The following is a 19,666-nucleotide window of genomic DNA, read 5'->3' as shown; positions in this document are numbered from 1 at the left end:
AGGCAACACAATGGCCGTACAACCCCAGGCCGCAGAGGATCAAAATCTTAAGATATATGACTTTTCCTGCTAATTAGGTTGGAATTAATTTTCTTTCTTTGATGTGCTTGTCTTTTGGGTAAAACATTGACTCTCAAATTTTTCTAAGAAACTCCAATAGACGAAGTTTCTATGAAAATGCTTCTACAATATAGAATATAGAATGTTAAGGAATTTATCCTCCATAACATCTCATAGGAAGGGCGGAAATAACCACCCTATCCCCTACCCGAACACACTGCCCGAGTGGAGTCCACTCCCCCCTATTAGATGTAATGGAGGAAATGAAAGGACAGATAAATGGAGATGATAATTTTCCCCAACTTATATATAGTTGAGTATATTGAGAAAGTTTCATTAATATTTTCTCTCTAACTATAAGGGATTTTCAGCCTTTCTTATTCACTCCTCCCAACACAGCTGAGAAACATTTCTTTGACAACAATATGTCTTCCACTAATAACATGCCCTCTGCCAAAACAGTATTATCCACGGCAGCCTCTGTGGCAGCTTCGGCCATGCTCGTCCGGACTATATTTCAGGACTTCTTACCTCATGAGGTCCATGATTTTATCTCCTCTGGTTTTAGGAGATTCATCAACCATTTCTCTTCCCAACTCACTATTATCATCGAGGAATTCGATGAGCTCACAAACAATAAAGTCTACGAAGCTGCAGAGATCTATTTGGCCAACAGGATTTCCCCCAAAACCCAGACACTAAGAATTAGCAAATCCGATAAGGAGAAGAACCTCAAGGTCGCCATGGGAAGAAACGAAGAGATAGTTGATACCTTCGATGGTATTCGATTCAAATGGAGATTGGTTTGTACCCAAATCGAATCCAAGGGTTACCACCACAACCCACGGGACCTCAATTCCACCTTCCGATCCGAAATCCGGTCATTCGAGCTCTGTTTTCATAAGAAATACAAAGAGAAGGTGTTGCAATCTTACTTGAATTACATATTAGAGCAATCCAAATCCATGAAAGAAGAGAATAAGACAGTGAAGCTTTTCACTGTGAACATGGGCGGTGTATATGGGCGCAACTTGGGAGATGCATGGAGTTCCATAAACTTGGATCACCCTGCAACTTTTGATACATTGGCGATGGATTTGGAGCTCAAGCGAATGTTAATTGAAGATCTGGAGATGTTTGTTCAGAGAAAAGATTTCTACAGGAGAGTTGGAAAGGCTTGGAAACGTGGGTATCTTTTGTATGGCCCTCCTGGTACGGGCAAGTCAAGCTTGATTGCTGCCATGGCCAATTACCTCAACTTCGATATCTATGACTTGGAGCTCGGTGATCTTCGCAACAACTCAAATCTGAGGAGATTGTTGTTAGCAACTGCAAACAGATCCATACTAGTTGTGGAAGATATTGATTGCACAGTGGACTTTCAAGACCGGCTAGCTGAGGCTAGAGCTGCACAACCTTTAAATTTTGATCAGCCCAATCAGGTGTGTGTCTCTCTCTCCTCTTTTACCATACAAAGACTTAACTAAAGAAACCCCCCCCCCCCCCAATGAAAAATTATCTCCTCCAATACTCGGTCCGGTCTAGTTCCCTAGTCCCCCTAATAGGGGGGTGGTGGACCCCACCTGGGTAGAGCGTTTGGGCAGGGGCAGGGTGGTCATTCCAGCCCCCCTTTAGAGGAATTGGGAACTGGGTTGGGAAGGGAACTAGAGGAGATAAAGACCTCCCCCCCACCCACCCACCTCACTCCCCAAATCGACCTCTCATAAATTCAGTTCGTTGTCAAAGTAGGAAAATCCGGTTTTGACTTGGGCAAGTCACTGAGTCAAGTCAAAATTTGGAAAAATTTTGGTCAACAATCACGTAGATTGGGCTTGGATAAAAAAATAACAGGTCTTGATCATGAATCATTCAAATCAAATAAGACTAGGTCTTTTTACCCGAGTCACTATACATTCGTCAAGTCTAATCATTTTTTAAAATACTATAAAACCGGTTCACTTATATTGTTAAATATGTGCAATGTTATTAGCTCAAAATTCAATGATACGTGATTCCTTTTTTATTTATTTATTATTTTTTACATATATATTTAATATAAAAAAATGATTCACCTTGATTAGGTTTAACCAATCAGAGTTACCAATTTTTTTTTTTTTTTTGAAAAACAAATCGAGTCAGAAAATCTGATTTTCCAACTATGGTTTGAACATATATATTTTGCAACTGATTTATATGATTTGCCTGGTCTCTCCCATGACCACAGGTAACCCTATCAGGGCTTCTAAATTTTATAGATGGTCTATGGTCAAGTTGCGGGGATGAGCGGATCATCGTGTTCACAACCAACCACAAGGACCGATTAGATCATGCATTGCTTCGCCCTGGTCGCATGGACATGCATGTTCACATGTCTTTCTGCACACCTAGTGGTTTCACGATCCTTGCCTCTAATTATCTCCAGATCAACGATCACCCACTCTTCAGGGTGATTGAAGAGCTAATAAAGAAAGTTGAGGTCACTCCTGCAATGGTCGCTGAGGAGCTCATGAAGAAGGGGAATCCTGATGTTGCACTTAAAGGCCTTCTTGAATTCTTGGAGTCCAAGAAGAAGGAAAGTGAGGAAGCAAATATCACTACTGAGACCAAAAAAGAACCCTGAGAGGCCAAAAAGAAAGGGAAGACTACTCGATGTGGATTTATATGAAACTGGGAGATAAAGATATTTGGTGGGTATTACTTAAAAGGTTTGGAAGCCAAAGAAAAAGACATTCAGCCCCTTTGTTGACAATGTGAAGAAGATAATTCAAATCGACTTGGAAAATCCCTCTCATTGCTAATGCTAAAACATTCACTTTCATCAAGTCTATTTCTTTGTTATTACTTGTTTATGTCACACGTTTTCTTTATTCTTTCCAACTTGCACTGCCCTAAAAAGATTGATAAATTGGAGGGAGGGTTTCTTTCAATAACAGTGTATGAAGGAATCTACACACTACACCAATGAGGATTTGGAAAATGATATCATCTATATGAGGTCCACATAGTCAGAATAGGAGAGAAGGATATGTCAGTGTGGGCCCCACTATTTATTATGAGAGAAGGGTATAAATGAATCTCGTATAAGGGCAGTACAACAATTTTTTTCCTATAGAAAACTTTTTGTGGTGAAAGGATGAAGGAAATTTAAGGTCAATTTTATTGCTCTGAATATTAACCAATTATCAATAGGGGATTAAGGATAAGAAAATTTTATCATAATAATTTGATGGGTAACAGATTTGCAACTTCCAAGATCACGTGTTCGAATGAATTCACATGCCAAGACACATAAATGGCGACCCCACATTATTTTTCTCTCCTCCTACCTTCTATTTACAGATTTGTCTCATGCCCCTCTCATTTCCCACAAACTACATTCGGGTGATACGCATCCATCCTTGTCCTCCAAACAGCACCTCGATCATGTGTCAAGCTGATGGTGCGCCAGACATCTTCCAACGCATCCCGCTCTGCAGAGGAGGTGGATCCATCATAGTGTACCCTCACCCTAATTTGATTCTCCTAGCAAAGATGTGTTGGAGAATCTTATCAGATAAAAATCTACCGAGCCATAGAATTATCAAAGCTATCTATTACCCCCTTTCCTCATGATGCTATCACGAAAAGTTTTTGGTTCTAGGTATTAGCTGTGATATAGTGTAAACACTCTATACGTTTTCATGTATATATATATTTTTTCAATCACAAAATCAATTATTTATCTATCCAAAAGTTTCAACCAAAAAAAGCCTATTTGACTGTCCAAATGTTTTATAAAAGAAATAGAGGATTTGTTTCAATTCAAAATTTTTGTTTCATTTGAACCGATCGAAACGTGTTATAAGTGCCCTAATTCTCTTCTTGTGGAGAGACAAACTCTCTTCCCAAATAGTGTTGAACTCCAAGTCGTCTTCATTGAATTTCCATCAAGTTTTCCTTTGTTTAAAGAATCATAGAGAATGATTGTGTGCACGGCTTGACAACAACCCTTAATGATGCAATCCTCTATATCGTAGGGATGTAAACGGATCGGATTTGGCTCGGATAGTGCTATATTCGCATCCGCATTCGATTAGCTTTTGGATGGATTCGGATAGTGTTAAATGGATATAGACACAGATGCGGATCGGATATTTTATCTGTTTACAGGTAAAAATAGCTCTTCGGTTAACTATAGCCTATCCGTATCCGTATCTGTTTAGCTTTCGGACGAATCTAGATAGTACTAAATTGATACAAACACGGACACAGCAATGGATTTTGACTATTCATATACATCCTTACTATATCGTTTAACTTCAGGAAAAAACAGATGACCAAACAATACATAGACATGGGTCTTTCTTAAGTATTCTCATGTAGACAAGATGCCACCATTATTCCGAAATTCTATGAAAAATTCATAATCTTCTGCCTCTTTTTCTCAGATGAAGAAACAGAACACATGGCGTGCGGAGGAAGAAGACACAAGGGCCCCACCGTGGACTATTTTTGCACCTATACGAAAAATAATAATCAAATATTGGTGTCAAACGTGAATCTAAAATAAAATGTCATTAGCTCTGACAGAATCTAGTTAAGGACCTGTTACGGACAAAGAGTCCTTCAATCCCACATTGCCTAGCCTTGGGCTGGGTCTTGGACATATAAGTGCGGAAGGACAACCCCCTAATAGGGAAAATTATTGCCCCTCAGTGCATGCGCACAGCAGCGCCCCCAGCACTGAGGGCGATAAAGATCCCCCTAATAGATGATCTTTTGGGTTGTGGACCTGCGCCTATGACAATTTGGTGTCAGAGCTGAACCCGAGGGAAGTCTAGGGACGTGGGTTTAAGGACATTGTAGTGTGGGACGCCATGGTGAGGACACTAGGATTGAACGAGATAATGCAGTTTGGATCCTAGCTCGGGTGTGGGTCCTCTAGCGAGGAGATGCCAAGGATTGAGTGGGGATCTATCATAGGCTTTAAAAGTCCCCCAATCCCACATCGACTAGCCTTGGGGAGGGTCTTGGGCATATAAGTGGGAAGGGCAACCCCCTAATAGATTCCCGGACCTTGATTGAACATTGTATCAATCTCCCGTTATTATTAAGAATTAAATATTCTTTTTCCTCATAGGATTAGAGAGAGAGAGAGAGAGAGAGTGGACGGACCAATGGGAGGGTACATAGACACACATGGGAGGATGTATATATTAAGTTTAAACCTTAAATTTTTTTTCTTTTGGTAAAATAAACCTTTATATTTCACATGTGGATAGGTTTTTTAATATCTAAAGGTTGGAATGGTCACATCATATTTCCACATACGACAAATACCCCTGAGGTTCAACGAAAGTATAATTTTACTCTCTCAATTTTGGATAATTTTGCATACCTCCTTAAGGTTTACAAACGTTAACAAATACACCTATTCCGTCAGTTCATGACTAACAATTTTAAAAATATATTGTGAACTGACAGAATTACCCTTACAAGAAGAAACAAATAAAAAAACCTGCAACTCATCTTCCCCAATGGATATGAAAAATTAATTTACACCTAATGGGCAAAGATCAATTTAAGAATTTTGAACAAGGAGGGTTGTGAACGGATAAATGGTAGGAGGGTCAGAAAGCTCATTAGCTGCAAGGATGTCCATGGAGTAAACTTGAAACTGCCCACTTATAGCGGAAAGAGAATCACCCTGAGCGATTGTGTAACTGAGTAGATATTTGATGCTAGCATCACTTTGATTTTTGATAGGGCAAGCACACCGAAGGGGTATAGTAATCATTTGGCCAATATTAAGGTTCAAAGTCGAAACGTTGGGGTTTTGATTCTGGGTAGCTTGAGAGGTAGAAAGGCCTTGTAAGGTGTCGTTAGTGATCTTTGAAAACTGATCACCTTGTCGAATACTATAATTAGTGTTTGCCTGAGAAAACTGACCGGAACAGGAACAATTGACAGGAACAATCACCTCCTTGTTTGTTTCGAAGTTCTCATTCTCAGAGACCGAATTAATCTGGGCGAGCTGAGACGGGTCAGAGTTAAAGAGCTTAGAGATGGAAGAAACGATGTTATAGTATGGGGGCTGAGATCTGTAGATCAGGTAAGACTGGCAAGTTGGGTTGACGACATCGCAGAAGTAACCAAGAACAGAAGTTGAACTATTTGCAGTTCCGTAATTAAAAGGGGCGAAACCCACGTAACGTTGCTGAGCAAGAGTGACAGATGAGGAAGAAATCAAGGATATACTGCAGAGAAGGATCAAAGATTGAAGAACACCCATTTGGATTTGAGAAAGGGAGAACTCAAAACAAAATTCTTAAATTGATCTTTACCTTTGGTGTGGTGGGATTGGAGAATTGGAGCGGTTTCAAGTCAAAATCGTCATCTCTTTCTCTCTCTCTTTCTCTGCTTTTTTCTCGTTCAATGTTTCTTTTTCATTTGGTTAGGGGTACATTAATTTCCCATACCAGCAACTCATCTTCTCCAATCGATTTTGGGGAAGATGAGTTGAAGTTTTTTGTTTTTCTTGTTTCTTCTTGTAAGGGTAATTCTGTCAGTTCACAGCATATTTTTAACGTTGTTAGTCATAAACTGACGGAATGGGTGTATTTGTTAATGTCTGTAAACCTTAGGGAGGTATGCAAAATTATCCAAAACTGAAGGGTATAATTATACTTTCGTTAAAATTCAAAGGTGGTATGTATAAATTACAAAACAAAAAAAAAACCCAAAAAAAAAAGGGTAAAGTATCCGTACCCCTAGAATGCACCCAATATTCCTCGTACCCCCCAAAGCGGCTTAATATTCCACGTACGACCCCTGCTTTACACCCCAAATGCCATTTAAGTCCACACCAGGTATTAAATGCTATAAAATAACTAAATTACCCGTTCTTCTATCTTCTCTAAAATTTGAAGAAACTTAATTGCCCTGATCTATTTGCTAAAATTTGAAAAGACTAAAATGTCCTCATCTTCCTCAAATCATCATCTTCTTTTACATACCCATCACCACCACCACCCCTCACCATTAACACCATCACCGTCCAACCGTGAAGCCCCACCTCCAGCACCATCGCCACCCACCACCATTAATACCACCAACCACCGTAAGACCCAAGTTACATTGAAGTTCACAATGGGAACATTTGCATCTCCCATGGTCTCTGCACTGGCATAAACCCAATTTGGCGCGATTTCAGGTGTGACAGACATTGGATATGTTATGGTTGATGGGTTAACTGATACGTTCACAGCAGAGCTGTTCACATGGAGGTACTTCCTGTCATTCTCCCAAATTCTGCCAAGGGTTTCATTCTGTGGTGTGAGCGAAGGACCTCCCATGTTCAATCGGAAAACAGTCTCAAGGGCAAGATCAGAAACTCTTTATACATCTATCCTCCAGTTACCAGTGAGCACTCAGCACGCCCTACTTTCGCCCCCTTGAACAAACTATGAGAATTTAACAAACTGAAAATTGAAAGAAACCACCAAGAAACAAATAGTGAGAGGCCAAGCCTTCTCTTAAAAATACAAGGAAGACATGAATCAGATACCGAAAATCCAAAACTAATCTATCTACATTCTACACAAAAGATCGAATAGAATCGGAAAAGAAACGGGAATTAAAAAATGAAACAAATTAGCAAAAAGAGAAATAAAGAGAATTGCAACTTTAATCAGATTCGCAATAAAATTTTAAAACCACAAATAAATCAGCTAAGAAACGAATTTAGGTTCCAAGAACATTTTAAAAACAAAACAAAATTCGAAACAGGAAAAAAAAAACCATGTAAATCAGAAACAGAAAGCATACTGCAGATGTTAAAGTGATCGTTAATAGAAGATGTATCTATTGAGAATGAAAAGAGGGGATCAAACACGCACCTGCACAGAGGAATCAGAGAGCAAAGGTCGGCCGAAAGCCCTAAGCAAGAAACTCAAAATAACCCCATAGATCATCGATGAATGAATGATCCAAAAAATTCGAATTACCTCTCTGATATACGAAAACCCTTTTAATTGTGGAAGAGAAAGAGAAACATACAACGACAGAAGGTGATGTCTGGGCCTCGGGATTCCGTAGAAAGCACGAGACCTTCAATTTCCTCTATTTATAGTCGGTGAAGCAGGATTTGGGGATGAGTTTAGCGAGTTTGGTTCTTAACCCGATTGTAGAAATAAGGAGAAAACTTAGCCCTTCGATGAAGACTGCCGCTAAAGCGGATCTATAAGAGACGTTGCCGGAGCCGTGGAATCCGACGACGGAGTAGGCGAAGAAACCGCTCTCAAGAGGAGGTGGTGGTGGGTAGCGAGCATGAGCAGTTTCTGGAGTTTGGCGGCGATTGTTGATTTGAGAGCGGATTCTTCGGACGATTTTAATTTTGGTGGGTGACGGTGGTGGCCGGTGGTGGATATGTAAAAGAAGATGAGGGTATTTTGGTCTTTTCAAATTTTAGCAAATAGGTCAGGGCAATTAGGTCTTTTCAAATTTTAGAAAAGATAGAAGAAAGGGTAGTTTGGTCATTTTATAGCATTTAATACCTGGTGTGCACTTAAATGGCTTTTGGGGTGTAAAGCAGGGGTGGTACATGGAATATTGAGCCGCTTAGGGGGTACGAGGAATATTGGGTGCATTCTAAGGGATACGTGTACTTTACCCAAAAAAAAATGATTTCGATTGAGTATTCAATTAGACAGCCCAAGTAAAATTCTCTGAAACAGGGGTAAGGCTGCTGTACATGCTCAGCACAACTCATCCAAACGTGTAATATGAAGATTTTGTTTACCTAACAAGTTGATCAGGTTACACACCCATAGTCCTAACATGACCTGACTTGTTTATTAATCATTTGTCTTGCAGGACATTTTATAAGAATGAAGAAATATGATGCAGCAGCAACAGCTCATTGGTCTAAATTTTTGGGGAAACTCCTTCAGATTATTTCAGGGAGGCTTACTTGTTTCCTTGATTATGTTCCATTTGGTGCACTATGCTGCTGGCCATGGCAATCCACTATGGTGACCATGCACCACCATTTAACTTCCCAAGATCCATGGTTGGTGCTTCCTGAGAGGGAAGACAATAGCATCATCCGTGGCTTCTACATTTTATCCAGAAGATATGTTTTTGAGTTAAAGTTGCCTGAAGCTCATGTTGGGATCCTCCTCACATGGAGGGGCCCATGTACTTCCTCTCTGCGCTATTTGTATCCACCGTCCAAAGATGGTGAAGAAAAAAAGTCAAAAAACTAAGTAAATGAAGAAGGAAAATAAAGAAGAAGAAGACAAGAAGTGGAGAGAGAGAGAGAGAGAGAGAGAGAGAGAGAGAGAGAGAAAAAGGAGAAAATCAAAGAACAATAAATGAAAAGAAAAAAGGGCAGGGGGTGGCACCGTCCCACTTACCTTGTCTCCTACACAGTCTCCTACACAGCAATACCTCCCCTCCCATATTTTCTACAAATAGGGATGAGGGGGAGAGGATGAATGTGGAGAAGTTTAGAGAGAAAAGCCTTCTCCCAGTAAGAGAGTACGTGATCACAAGAACGAGAAAACTAGGTTTCAACGGTTCTTGTACGAGTGTTGTACTCTTATAGTTCCACCCATTTGGTGAGTTTTTGTGCTTATCCAAGATGGTCTTTTCTTAATGTTGTAATCCTCTAGTAGTAACTGGAGAAGTTGTAATCGCATTTATTGATAGTGGAAGTTTTGACCCGACAAGGTCCTGTGGTTTTTCCCTTCAGTGGCAGAAGGGTTTTCCACGTAAAAATTCTGGTGTATTTTTTTACTTTGTATTTTAGTGGGACCCGCATAGTTACTATTCACAAGATACTATTCACATGAACAGTGTTGCTGGCGCAATCGTATTTCCTCCCGTGACCTACACACAAGTGGAAAATTGGTTCGACCATTTTCCCCCCAACAAGTGGTATCAGAGCCTGGTTCGTGTGATCGTGTGTAATGGCGATAGAGGAAACTACTTCAATAAGGATGGTAAGCTTGAATGGAGGCAATTGGATGATCTAGAAAGCGAAGATGGAGGACTTTCTTTACTGCAAGGACTTATACGCACCCATACAGGGTGTTGCGGCGAAACCTGAAAATATGTCCGATGCTAATTGGAAAATCTTGGATCGAAAAGCCGTTAGATTTATGCGACAATTTTTGGACGATACCGTTTCCACCACGTATCCATAGAGACGTCGGTACATTCACTGTGGAAGAAACTTGAAGACTTGTACGAAAGGAAGACAGCTGGCAACAAAGCTTTCTTGATAAAGAAGCTTGTGAACCTCAAATACAAAGAAGGAAGCTCAGTTGCAGAACATTTGAATGAGGCTCAAAGCGTTGTGAACCAACTCTCCTCGATGAAAATGGTGCTTGACGATGAATTGCAAGCCCTGTTACTTCTCAGTTCGTTACTTGATAGCTGGGAGACACTGGTGGTGTCTCTTAGCAATTCGGCACCAGGCGGGAAACTCACAGTGAGTCAAGTAATAGGAAGTCTCTTGAATGAAGAGACAAGAAGGGGATCCTTGAACAAGCCCCATGAGGAAGCACTTGTTACAGAGAACTGGGGGAGAAGCAAAAGCCAACCGAGGAAAGGGATTACATGCCACTACTGTAAAAGGAGGGGCATATGAAGAGGGAATGCAGAAAGCTAAAAAGAGATAAAGAAAGAGAGGAGCAGGAGGAGAAGACAGATGGAAATATAACCACCGCTGCCGTCTACTCAGACGGCGATATTATCTAGTGCCTGTCAAACCTCAAGTGTTCGTACTGATGCCTCATTAGTCTTGTTCCAGATCCTCACCCATAATACTAATGATGGGGGAGATGTACAACAAGGGGATGAGATGCAAATGGTGTTGATGGCGATGATGATACCCGCCTACCAGAGTTCCACCACATTAGTATATGAAGGTAAACCGGAATACCGATGAATGTTGAAGCTGTGCAAGTAGAGTAATTGCATGATGAAGTACAAGTGATTGGTTTGAAGTTGGATCCATACCACGATCGAGTGATGTTCGTTTGAGAGACTAGAGCCACACAGAATGGTACACAAGCTGTGTACACAGAATTGCAAACAAGTGGTGTATACAGAATGGTACACGCATTGACGATGGTGTACACATCATGATATACGCACTGGGGATGCGCAGGGTTTAGAATGAAACAAATGAATCATGTTGTAGGATTGGCAAGATGCGGTGAGAACTCCTACAAAATGAGAAGATTGGTGATCGTCATGATGAAGAGCCTGTGTATGGATACACAGATATCAACATGACAAGTATTAAGAGATTCCTCCTTGTGAGTCGAAGGGAGAGTTTGTTGGGATCCTCCTCACATGGAGGGGCCCATGTACTTCCTCTCTCCACTATTTGTATCCACCATCCAAAGATGGTGAAGAGAAAAAGTCAAAAAAACTAAGTAAATGAAAAAGGAAAATAAAGAAGAAGAAGACAAGAAGTGGAGAGAGAGAGAGAGAGAAGGAGAAAATAAAAGAACAATAAATGAAAAGAAAAAAGGGGAGGGGGTGGCACCGTCCCACCTACCTTGTCTCCTACACAGCAATACCTCCCCTCTCATATTTTCTATAAATAGGGACGAAGGGGAGAGGATGTATGGGGAGAAGTTTAGAGAGAAAAGCTTTCTCCCAGTAAGAGAGTACGTGATCGCAAGAACGAGAGAAATAGGTTCCAACGGTTCTTGTACGAGTGTTGTACTCTTATAGTTCCACCCATTTGGTGAGTTTTTGTGCTTATCCAAGAGGGTCTTTTCTTGATGTTGTAATCCCATTTATTGATAGTGGAAGTTTTGATCGGACAAGGTCCCGTGGTTTTTTCCTTCAGTGGCAGAAGGGTTTTCCACGTAAAAATTCAAGTGTATTTTTTTACTTTTTGTTACTTTGTATTTTAGTGGGACCCGCATAGTTACTATTTATAGGGTACTATTCACGTGAACAGTGTTGGTGGCGCAATCGTATTTCCTCCTGTGACCTACACACAAGTGGGAAATCGGTTCGACCATTTTCCCCCCAACAGCTCATGCAAAGCGTTGCATCGGATCTTCTAAAGGCTGGTTGGTAATGGTGGATGAAGGCTTATCGATTCATTTGTTAAATCCATATACCAGAGTCCAATTTCAGCTTCCACATCAAACGACACTCCCGGATCAAGAGAACTTTGTAAAACAGTGTTTCACTTCCGAAGAATTGCGTGACAGATTCATTCTAAAAGTTGTGTTATCATCCAGTCCTTCAAACCCTGACTACATAGCAATGGCCTTCTATTCAGACTAGCAGAAATTGGCGATTACAAGACCAGGAGATAAAGCATGGACTACTATACCGAGTAAATGGATTGCATTTACTGATGCCATATAGTACAAGGAACAGTTTTATGCCATAACTTGGCATGGGAATGTTGTGTCTTGTGATATTGGTGTTCATCCAAAGACTACACTAATCACACCTCCTGTGAGACGAAGTTATGGACAGAAGTACTTGGTTGAATGTTCAGGGGAGCTATTATAGGTTATAAGGCAAGTAGAATTTGATGATGGTTGTTCTCCTGATTATAAAATAACTAGGTTCAGTGTTTTCAAGTTGGACTTCTACATCAGGTTGTGGGTTGAGATGAAAAGTTTGGGTGACCAATCATTATTTTTAAGTTATAATACATCTTTCTCATATTGTTGTGATGACTCTCAAGGGATAGGAGTCAAGAGAGATTGTATTTACTTCACAGATGACTATCTAGAAGCACATCATGGGCCTCCCAAAGGGTGGGCTGGTAGTGACATGGGAGTCTTTCACTTGGAAGATGGACACATTGAGCTTCATTACCCTGACAATGCTTGTCATCCATTCTCACCACCCATTTGGTTTACTCCAAATAAATGATAGAGATAACCTAACATAAAAGAAATTGAATTTATTTTGTTGAGTGAATGGATTTGGTGAACTCTAATGTATTCTTATTTATTAAATTGTGGTTAATTTTTTACTTGTGTCATTCTAGATATATATAATTTCCAAGGATATTAATTTGGCTATATGAAATTGGTGTTTACAAGTGATTGAATCATACAAAGTTACATTCTTGTCAATATATACATTGCATAATAAAGTTGTACCAACTACTTAGTATTTCGGTATGGGTATTGGAATGTGTATCAATCTTGGTTGATAGCCTGATACTAATACAGATCGATCGTATTGAACCGTTTTGCCTTTCAAAATACTGATATCTTCTTGGGGTTTTTTTTTTTTAAAAAACCTTTTTATCATCCTTTAATCTGATACCACCGATATAAACTACAATTAATTCTTTTTCCTTTTTTAATTACTTGAACTTAGAATCTAGGATTATCTAGATCCATGTATATATATATGGATATAGCTCTGAAACAAAGGAGAAGGTGTTGCACTCTTTACTTAATGTCTTACATATATAGTGGAGCACTTCAAGTCCATAAACGAAGAGAATAAAGCTCTTTTTTAATTTTTTTTGGGTAAAACAATGAAGCTCTTCACCGTCAACTCAACTATGAAGGTTTATTAAAAAAAAGGGTTATTTCCAAATGCCCTCCTGAAAATGGTCAAATTTACAGTTGCCTTGTTAAATTTTCACTAACTTCATGTGCACCCCTGCTTTCCAAACTAAGTACCACTATAGTCCCTGTTGTTAGACAGAGATGTTATGTTATAACGGATCCTAGTTTTTGAACTTCGATGGATCATTCTGCCCCTGGATAGGGTAAAATAACAAAAATGACCTTACCTAGGAAGAAAAAAAAAAAAAAAAAAACACCTGCAACTCATCTTGATGATTAAATCTCTCAAGCTTGCTACTTGTTCTACACGTGCAACTCATTTTGATGATTAGATTTCTCAAACTCATTTTTATTTTTGTAAAGGTTAGTTGTATCCATCGTTTCAAGAAACCCTAATTCCATTGAGTCGTTTTGGGGAGATTGATTGAGAAGAACAATGCAGACGCAGGACCAAGGAGAAATTAAGAGAGAGAAGAGAGAGAGAGAGAGAAAATTTCCAAAAACCCTAATTCGAAAGCAGATGGCTCTGAAGAACCGAATGGAAAAACTGAATCCCAATGTTGCTGAGATCGTAGAAAATCATGGAGTTCAAGCATTCCCATTCACACCTGAAAAGTTGGATGAGATGGCAAAGATAGAGGAGGCAAACTAGAAGCACAAAGTTTAGAATCAATTTTGGTTCTGAAAGATTGGGATTTTGTGATTAGTAAAGATGGCACCCAGGTAAGACTTCTTCGCATTGAAGGAATCACCATTAGCAAATTGATCTCCCAAATCCTACCTTTTCATTTGGTAACTTATATATGATATCACTTAGGTTTTATCGACCATCCGAAGACACACGGCTCCTTAACAGCTTATGTTACTTGGGAGGCTTGTATGCTGGTTTGGATTATAGAGAGATTTCATTCAAGAGAATGTGTCCCTAATATTATCGTTAATTTCTTAAAAAATGCATACATCAATACCATGCATTTCCTTGATCTCTCTCTCTTCCGTATTTGACCCCAATCAAACCATCTTTCATTTCAGATTCCGATCTCTCAGCTTGTTGGAAAAAACATCCTCCTATACTTCTCTGCAAAACCAGCTTTTGGTGATGAAAGCTATCAATTCCAAGGCTCATGCTTCAAGACCTGCGCCACAGAAACTGGAACCCTAACCCTAACCCCATGCATGTTCGATCGAGCTCTCTCCGGTTACCCAGAAATTCGGTTCTTCAGAGCCATCTGCACAGAATCCGTTGTGAAGGGTAAGAATTGACGGGGAGGAAAATCGATTGTGAATGGATTGAAGGATACCTGCAACTCATCTTCCCCAATCGATGTGGGGAAGATGAGTTGCAGGTTTTTTTTTTTTCTTCCAAGTAAGGTCATTTTTGTCATTTTACCTTATCCAGGGGCAGAATGATCTATCAAAGTTTAAAAACTGGGATCCGTTATAACATAACGTCTCTGTCTAACGGCAGGGACTATAGTGATACTTAGTTTGAAAAACAAGGGTGCACATGGAATTAGTGAAAATTCAAGAGGGCAACTGTAAGTTTAGCCATTTTTAGGAGAACATTTGGAAATAACCCTTTTTTAATAAACCTTTATAGTTCACAGTGAAGAGCTTCATTGTTTTATTCTCTTCTTTTATGGACTTGGATTGCTCCATTATGTAAGACATTTAAGTAAGAGTGCAACACCTTCTCCTTTGTTTCAGAGCTATATCTATATATATGGATCTACATGACCCTTTTACCCTCCTTCTTCTGCAACCCCTTTCTTACAAATTTTGACTAAGGCATGGTGGAACAATAAAGGTTTATCCGTTTATGTTTTTAAAAAGTGAAGAAAATAGCCTGAGCAGGATGCTGAGACTTCTCTGAGCCTGGTAAGAAAGCACCAATAGCAACACTGATACCCTTCTTCTTCTTCTTCTTCTAATCGCCTCATTTATTTTCTCTCATTTCCTGAAATCATCACACCATCCTCTTCATTTCTCCTATTCTATTCGAAACTCCATCATCACCACTACCCTCTCCATTAAGATTGAGATTTGGTTTGATTTTCCTTCCTATTTTATGTTTCCATTTGGATTACCATATTCTTCGATCACCATTGTCATTAATTTATTGTTTAGAGTTTTTAAAATCCAGTATCTGATAGTTCCTCTGTTCTTTTTCTTTTTTTTTTTTTCTTTTTTTTTTGGGTGTGGGGGAAGGAAGGGCAGAGTTTTCCTTAAAAGTCTGTTCAAATATGGAAATCCAAAAGGCGCTAAATGGTGGATTGGATGGGGGTCCAAATTTTTTTAAACAAGTAGATCCTGAGGTCCTCTGCTGACACGGCAAATTTCAGCCGTAACAAAATTTGGCAACTTGAAAAAAATAATGCTTTGAACATCTAGGGACTATATATATCAAAACACACGAATGGATGTAAAATAAAAGGATGCATGGATATTCATGGAAGGGTACTTGATTGTATTTAAACATAAAATTTGACATGTGGCTAATTTGTACAACTAATTCAATGGTGAGTTGGCCAAAACAAATTATCCACTTTGCTCAAAATGGTGGACCTTTTTCAAATAGGTCATGTAGATGAAATTCTGTCTTTGAGCTTTTTAGTGGAGGAGTTGAGAATATATATAGCATCATACTGGAGCGACAGGGGAGTCATTTCAAAAGGGGGGAGGGGGAGAGAGAGAGATAGACATAGTAGGCGCTAGTTTGTGGCATATCAGCGGTGTGCCCAGTCTTTTTTCTTTAATTTTTTACTACCAAAAATAAAAAAGATGAAGATAATAGTTGGGTTAGATACTTACATCTATATGAAAAGGATTTACACAAAAAAAAAATCTACAAGAGTTTGGTCTAAACCTGCTCACATATTTGGGCCTTACCTGATTTGCCAAGTGGGAAGTGGTAAGACTGTACAATATACAAGAAATCAAAGCTCAATTATCAATAAATATTATCTTAAGAATTAAAAAAAAAAAAAAAAAAAAAAAAAAAGAAAAAGAAGAAATTATAAAAGAACATTTGGTCCCCAAGGAAGAGGAAGGGGGAGGACTCAGAAGTCATTCCTCTCCATTGTTTATTGATAGGTTGAGAAGAGGAGGAATTCCAACATACCAATTACAAATACTTTTTTTTTTTTTTTGGTAGAAATTACAAATACTTGATATCCTTGACTTCCTAGGTAATACCTCTCTCCATTGTTTATTGATGGTGACACAACTGAGTTAAACTATCTCCTTCCAAAAAGAGCAAAGAGAAAAGTGCCTGAATCCTTCATAAGGTAGCGCTCCTACAACCAATCCTCTAATTAACAAAGGCTGAAAGTAATGCAAATCGTAAATTCAAATGTTCAAGAATCTACTTGAGGTAAGTAGAGATTCTGGCAATTATGGAAGTGTAGTCCCACATCAGTTTTGAGTTGCACATCCAAATGGTAGTTCATGTGTTTTTCCAATTTATTTAATAAGATAAATTGAGATTTTGACGTAGTTCGATAATACTAAACTCATTATCTTATTAGATCAAACATTGAATGTGCTTTTGTTGGTCACCATCATTTTTTTATTGGAAGTTAGTCATCATCCTTCATTTTTTTTAACGGAGAGAAATTGCTATCAAGCTACATGGCCCCTGCACCAACACAAGACTAATACTATACGTGTGTGTATGGGGGCATTCAATAGGGATAAGATTTTTCAAAAAAAAAAAATGTATTACATTAGTAGTATAAATATGGTACACGGTAAGTGGTACAGTGGTAGTTGGTGGGTGTATGAATTCCTTAACTAACATTCTATAAGCTATATTATAGAAGCATTTTGATAGACACTTCATATGTTGGAGTTTCTTGAAGAAATTTCAAAGTCAACATTTTACCCAAAAGACAAGCACCTCAAAGTAAGAAACTCATCCCAACCATTAGCAGGAAAAGTCATATATAATATAGGATTTGGATCTTGGGGTTGTGTGGCCATCATACTACGCACAAGTCTCAGATCTCCACCTCAGCACTATATACCCATCCAAATATCCAATGGTTGGACATCAAGCTCTTTTCAAATTAGAATTATGAGCGGTATTTTTGAGGAATTCGATGCCCAACCATTGGATGGACATCTATGCTGAGGTGGTGGTCTGATAATTTTGCGCAGCACAATGGCCGCACAACCGTAGGCCGCAGAAGATCCAAATCCTAAGATATATGACTTTTTCTTGCTAATGGTTGGGATTAATCTTCTGTTTTTTGAGGTGCTAGTCTTTTGGGTAAAATATTTACTTTGAAATTTCTCCAAGAAACTCTGACATATGAAGTTTCTATGAAAATGCCTCTACAATATTAGATTATAGAATGTTAATTAAGGAATTCATACACCCACTAACTACATATAGTTGAGCCCAGGAGACTTTCAGCCGTTCTTATTCACTCCTCCAACACAGCTGAGAAACATTTGTTCTTTGACAACATTAATGTCTTCCACTAATAACATGCCCTCTGCCAAAACAGTATTATCCACGGCAGCCTCTGTGGCTGCTTCGGCCAAGCTCGTCCGGACTATATTTCAGGACTTCTTACCTCATGAGGTCCATGATTTTTTCTACTATGGTTTTAGGAGACTCATCAACCATTTCTCTTCCCAAATGACTATTATCATCGAGGAATTTGATGAGCTCACAAACAATAAAGTCTACGAAGCTGCAGAGATCTACTTGGGAAACAGGATTTCCCCCAACACCCAGACACTAAGAATTAGCAAATCTGACAAGGAGAAGAACCTCAAGGTCGCCATGGGAAGAAACCAAGAGATAATTGATACCTTCCATGGTATTCAATTCAAATGGAGATTCGTTTATACCCAAATCGAATCCAAGGGTTATAACCACAACCCACGGGACCTCAATTCCACCTTCCCATCCGGAATCCGGTCATTCGAGCTCTGTTTTCGTAAGAAATACAAAGAAAAAGTGTTGCAGTCTTACTTGACTTACATATTAGAGCAATCCAAGTCCATGAAAGAAGAGAATAAGAAAGTGAAGCTCTTCACTGTGAACATGAGAGGTTTGTATAGGTGCAACTTGGGAGATGAATGGAGTTCCATAAACTTGGATCACCCTGCAACTTTTGATACATTGGCAATGGATTTGAAGCTCAAGCGAATGTTAATGGAAGATCTGGAGAGGTTTGTTCAGAGAAAAGATTTCTACAGGATAGTTGGAAAGGCTTGGAAACGTGGGTACCTTTTGTATGGTCCTCCTGGTACGGGCAAGTCAAGCGTGATTGCTGCCATGGCCAATTACCTCAACTTCGATATCTATGACTTGGAGCTCAGTGATCTTCGCAACAACTCGGATCTAAGGAAATTGTTGATAGCAACTGCAAACCGATCCATACTAGTTGTGGAAGATATTGATTGCACGGTGGACTTTCAAGATCGGCTAGCTGAGGCTAGAGCTACACAACCTTTAAATTTTGATCAGGGCTATAAGAGTTTGTCTTTAGAGTGAATTCTCCTTATCGTTTATTGTGATAAGGAGGGATATTTATAATTGTATTCTCATCTTTACAACAGCAAATTTAGTTACAATAGATAGGAGTTTTCTCATATTCTTTCTTATCTTGTAAGAGAGATTAAATCCTGAGGAGTAGGAGCATCGTTAGCCAGCTCTGACTTGCTCAATGATGAGTCCAAATTTTGAATATTTAAATTTGAATTCGAATTATCCATTATACACCCCCCTGCAAGCGAAACGGCCTTTTGCAGACGGTAAGCTTGTCTCTCAGTATCTTGAACCTTGGTCTTGGTAACCCTTTGGTGAGAATGTCAGCTACCTGATCCTGACTTGGCACAAAGTGAACACATAGACGATTAGAGGCCACTTGTTCTCGGACGAAGTGGTAATCTATCTCGATGTGTTTCGTGCATGCATGAAACAGCGGGTTGGCTGCGAGATATGTTGCTCCAATGTTATCGCAGTAAAGTACTGGTGAGGAAACGGTGACACCAAGATCAAGCAATAATTGACGAAGCCAAATTAACTCCGCTGATGC

The 19,666-nt window shown here is 39.3% G+C and overlaps 3 protein-coding genes across 3 annotated transcripts; 2 read left to right on the top strand and 1 right to left on the bottom strand.

Moving 5' to 3' along the window:
- The first annotated feature begins 485 nt into the window (after positions 1-485).
- On the top strand, positions 486-2,680 carry LOC122642262 (AAA-ATPase At3g50940-like). Its single transcript, XM_043835704.1, has 2 exons — positions 486-1,502; positions 2,285-2,680. The coding sequence occupies exons 1-2, from the start codon at positions 486-488 to the stop codon at positions 2,678-2,680; spliced, it is 1,413 nt and encodes a 470-aa protein (XP_043691639.1).
- A 2,940-nt stretch (positions 2,681-5,620) lies between these two features.
- Positions 5,621-7,394, bottom strand: LOC122642260 (lysM domain receptor-like kinase 4). Its single transcript, XM_043835703.1, has 2 exons — positions 7,176-7,394; positions 5,621-6,256 (listed from the first exon to the last, which is right to left on the bottom strand). Exons 1-2 carry the CDS (start codon positions 7,392-7,394, stop codon positions 5,621-5,623), a joined length of 855 nt encoding a protein of 284 aa, XP_043691638.1.
- A 10,693-nt stretch (positions 7,395-18,087) lies between these two features.
- Positions 18,088-19,122, top strand: LOC122642259 (protein HYPER-SENSITIVITY-RELATED 4-like). The gene has a single exon (XM_043835702.1). The coding sequence runs from the start codon at positions 18,088-18,090 to the stop codon at positions 19,120-19,122; it is 1,035 nt and encodes a 344-aa protein (XP_043691637.1).
- The last annotated feature ends 544 nt before the right edge of the window (positions 19,123-19,666 follow it).

Source organism: Telopea speciosissima, chromosome 10 (assembly GCF_018873765.1).
Source record: "Telopea speciosissima isolate NSW1024214 ecotype Mountain lineage chromosome 10, Tspe_v1, whole genome shotgun sequence".
Taxonomy (NCBI): domain Eukaryota; kingdom Viridiplantae; phylum Streptophyta; class Magnoliopsida; order Proteales; family Proteaceae; genus Telopea; species Telopea speciosissima.
Note: the sequence above shows the minus strand (reverse complement) of the source record. Positions and strands in the feature narration are given on the sequence as shown.

What these genes read in the sequence shown, in the direction of transcription:
- LOC122642262 (XM_043835704.1), top strand. Translation starts at nt 486, where the DNA reads ATGTCTTCCACTAATAACATGCCCTCTGCCAAAACAGTATTATCCACG. An exon ending in ATTTTGATCAGCCCAATCAG is followed by an intron (nt 1,503 to 2,284) that starts GTGTGTGTCTCT and finishes CCATGACCACAG; the next exon opens with GTAACCCTATCAGGGCTTCT.
- LOC122642260 (XM_043835703.1), bottom strand. Translation starts at nt 7,394, where the DNA reads ATGGGAGGTCCTTCGCTCACACCACAGAATGAAACCCTTGGCAGAATT. An exon ending in TTCCCATTGTGAACTTCAAT is followed by an intron (nt 6,257 to 7,175) that starts GTAACTTGGGTC and finishes ACTCTTGCTCAG; the next exon opens with CAACGTTACGTGGGTTTCGC.
- LOC122642259 (XM_043835702.1), top strand. Translation starts at nt 18,088, where the DNA reads ATGTCTTCCACTAATAACATGCCCTCTGCCAAAACAGTATTATCCACG.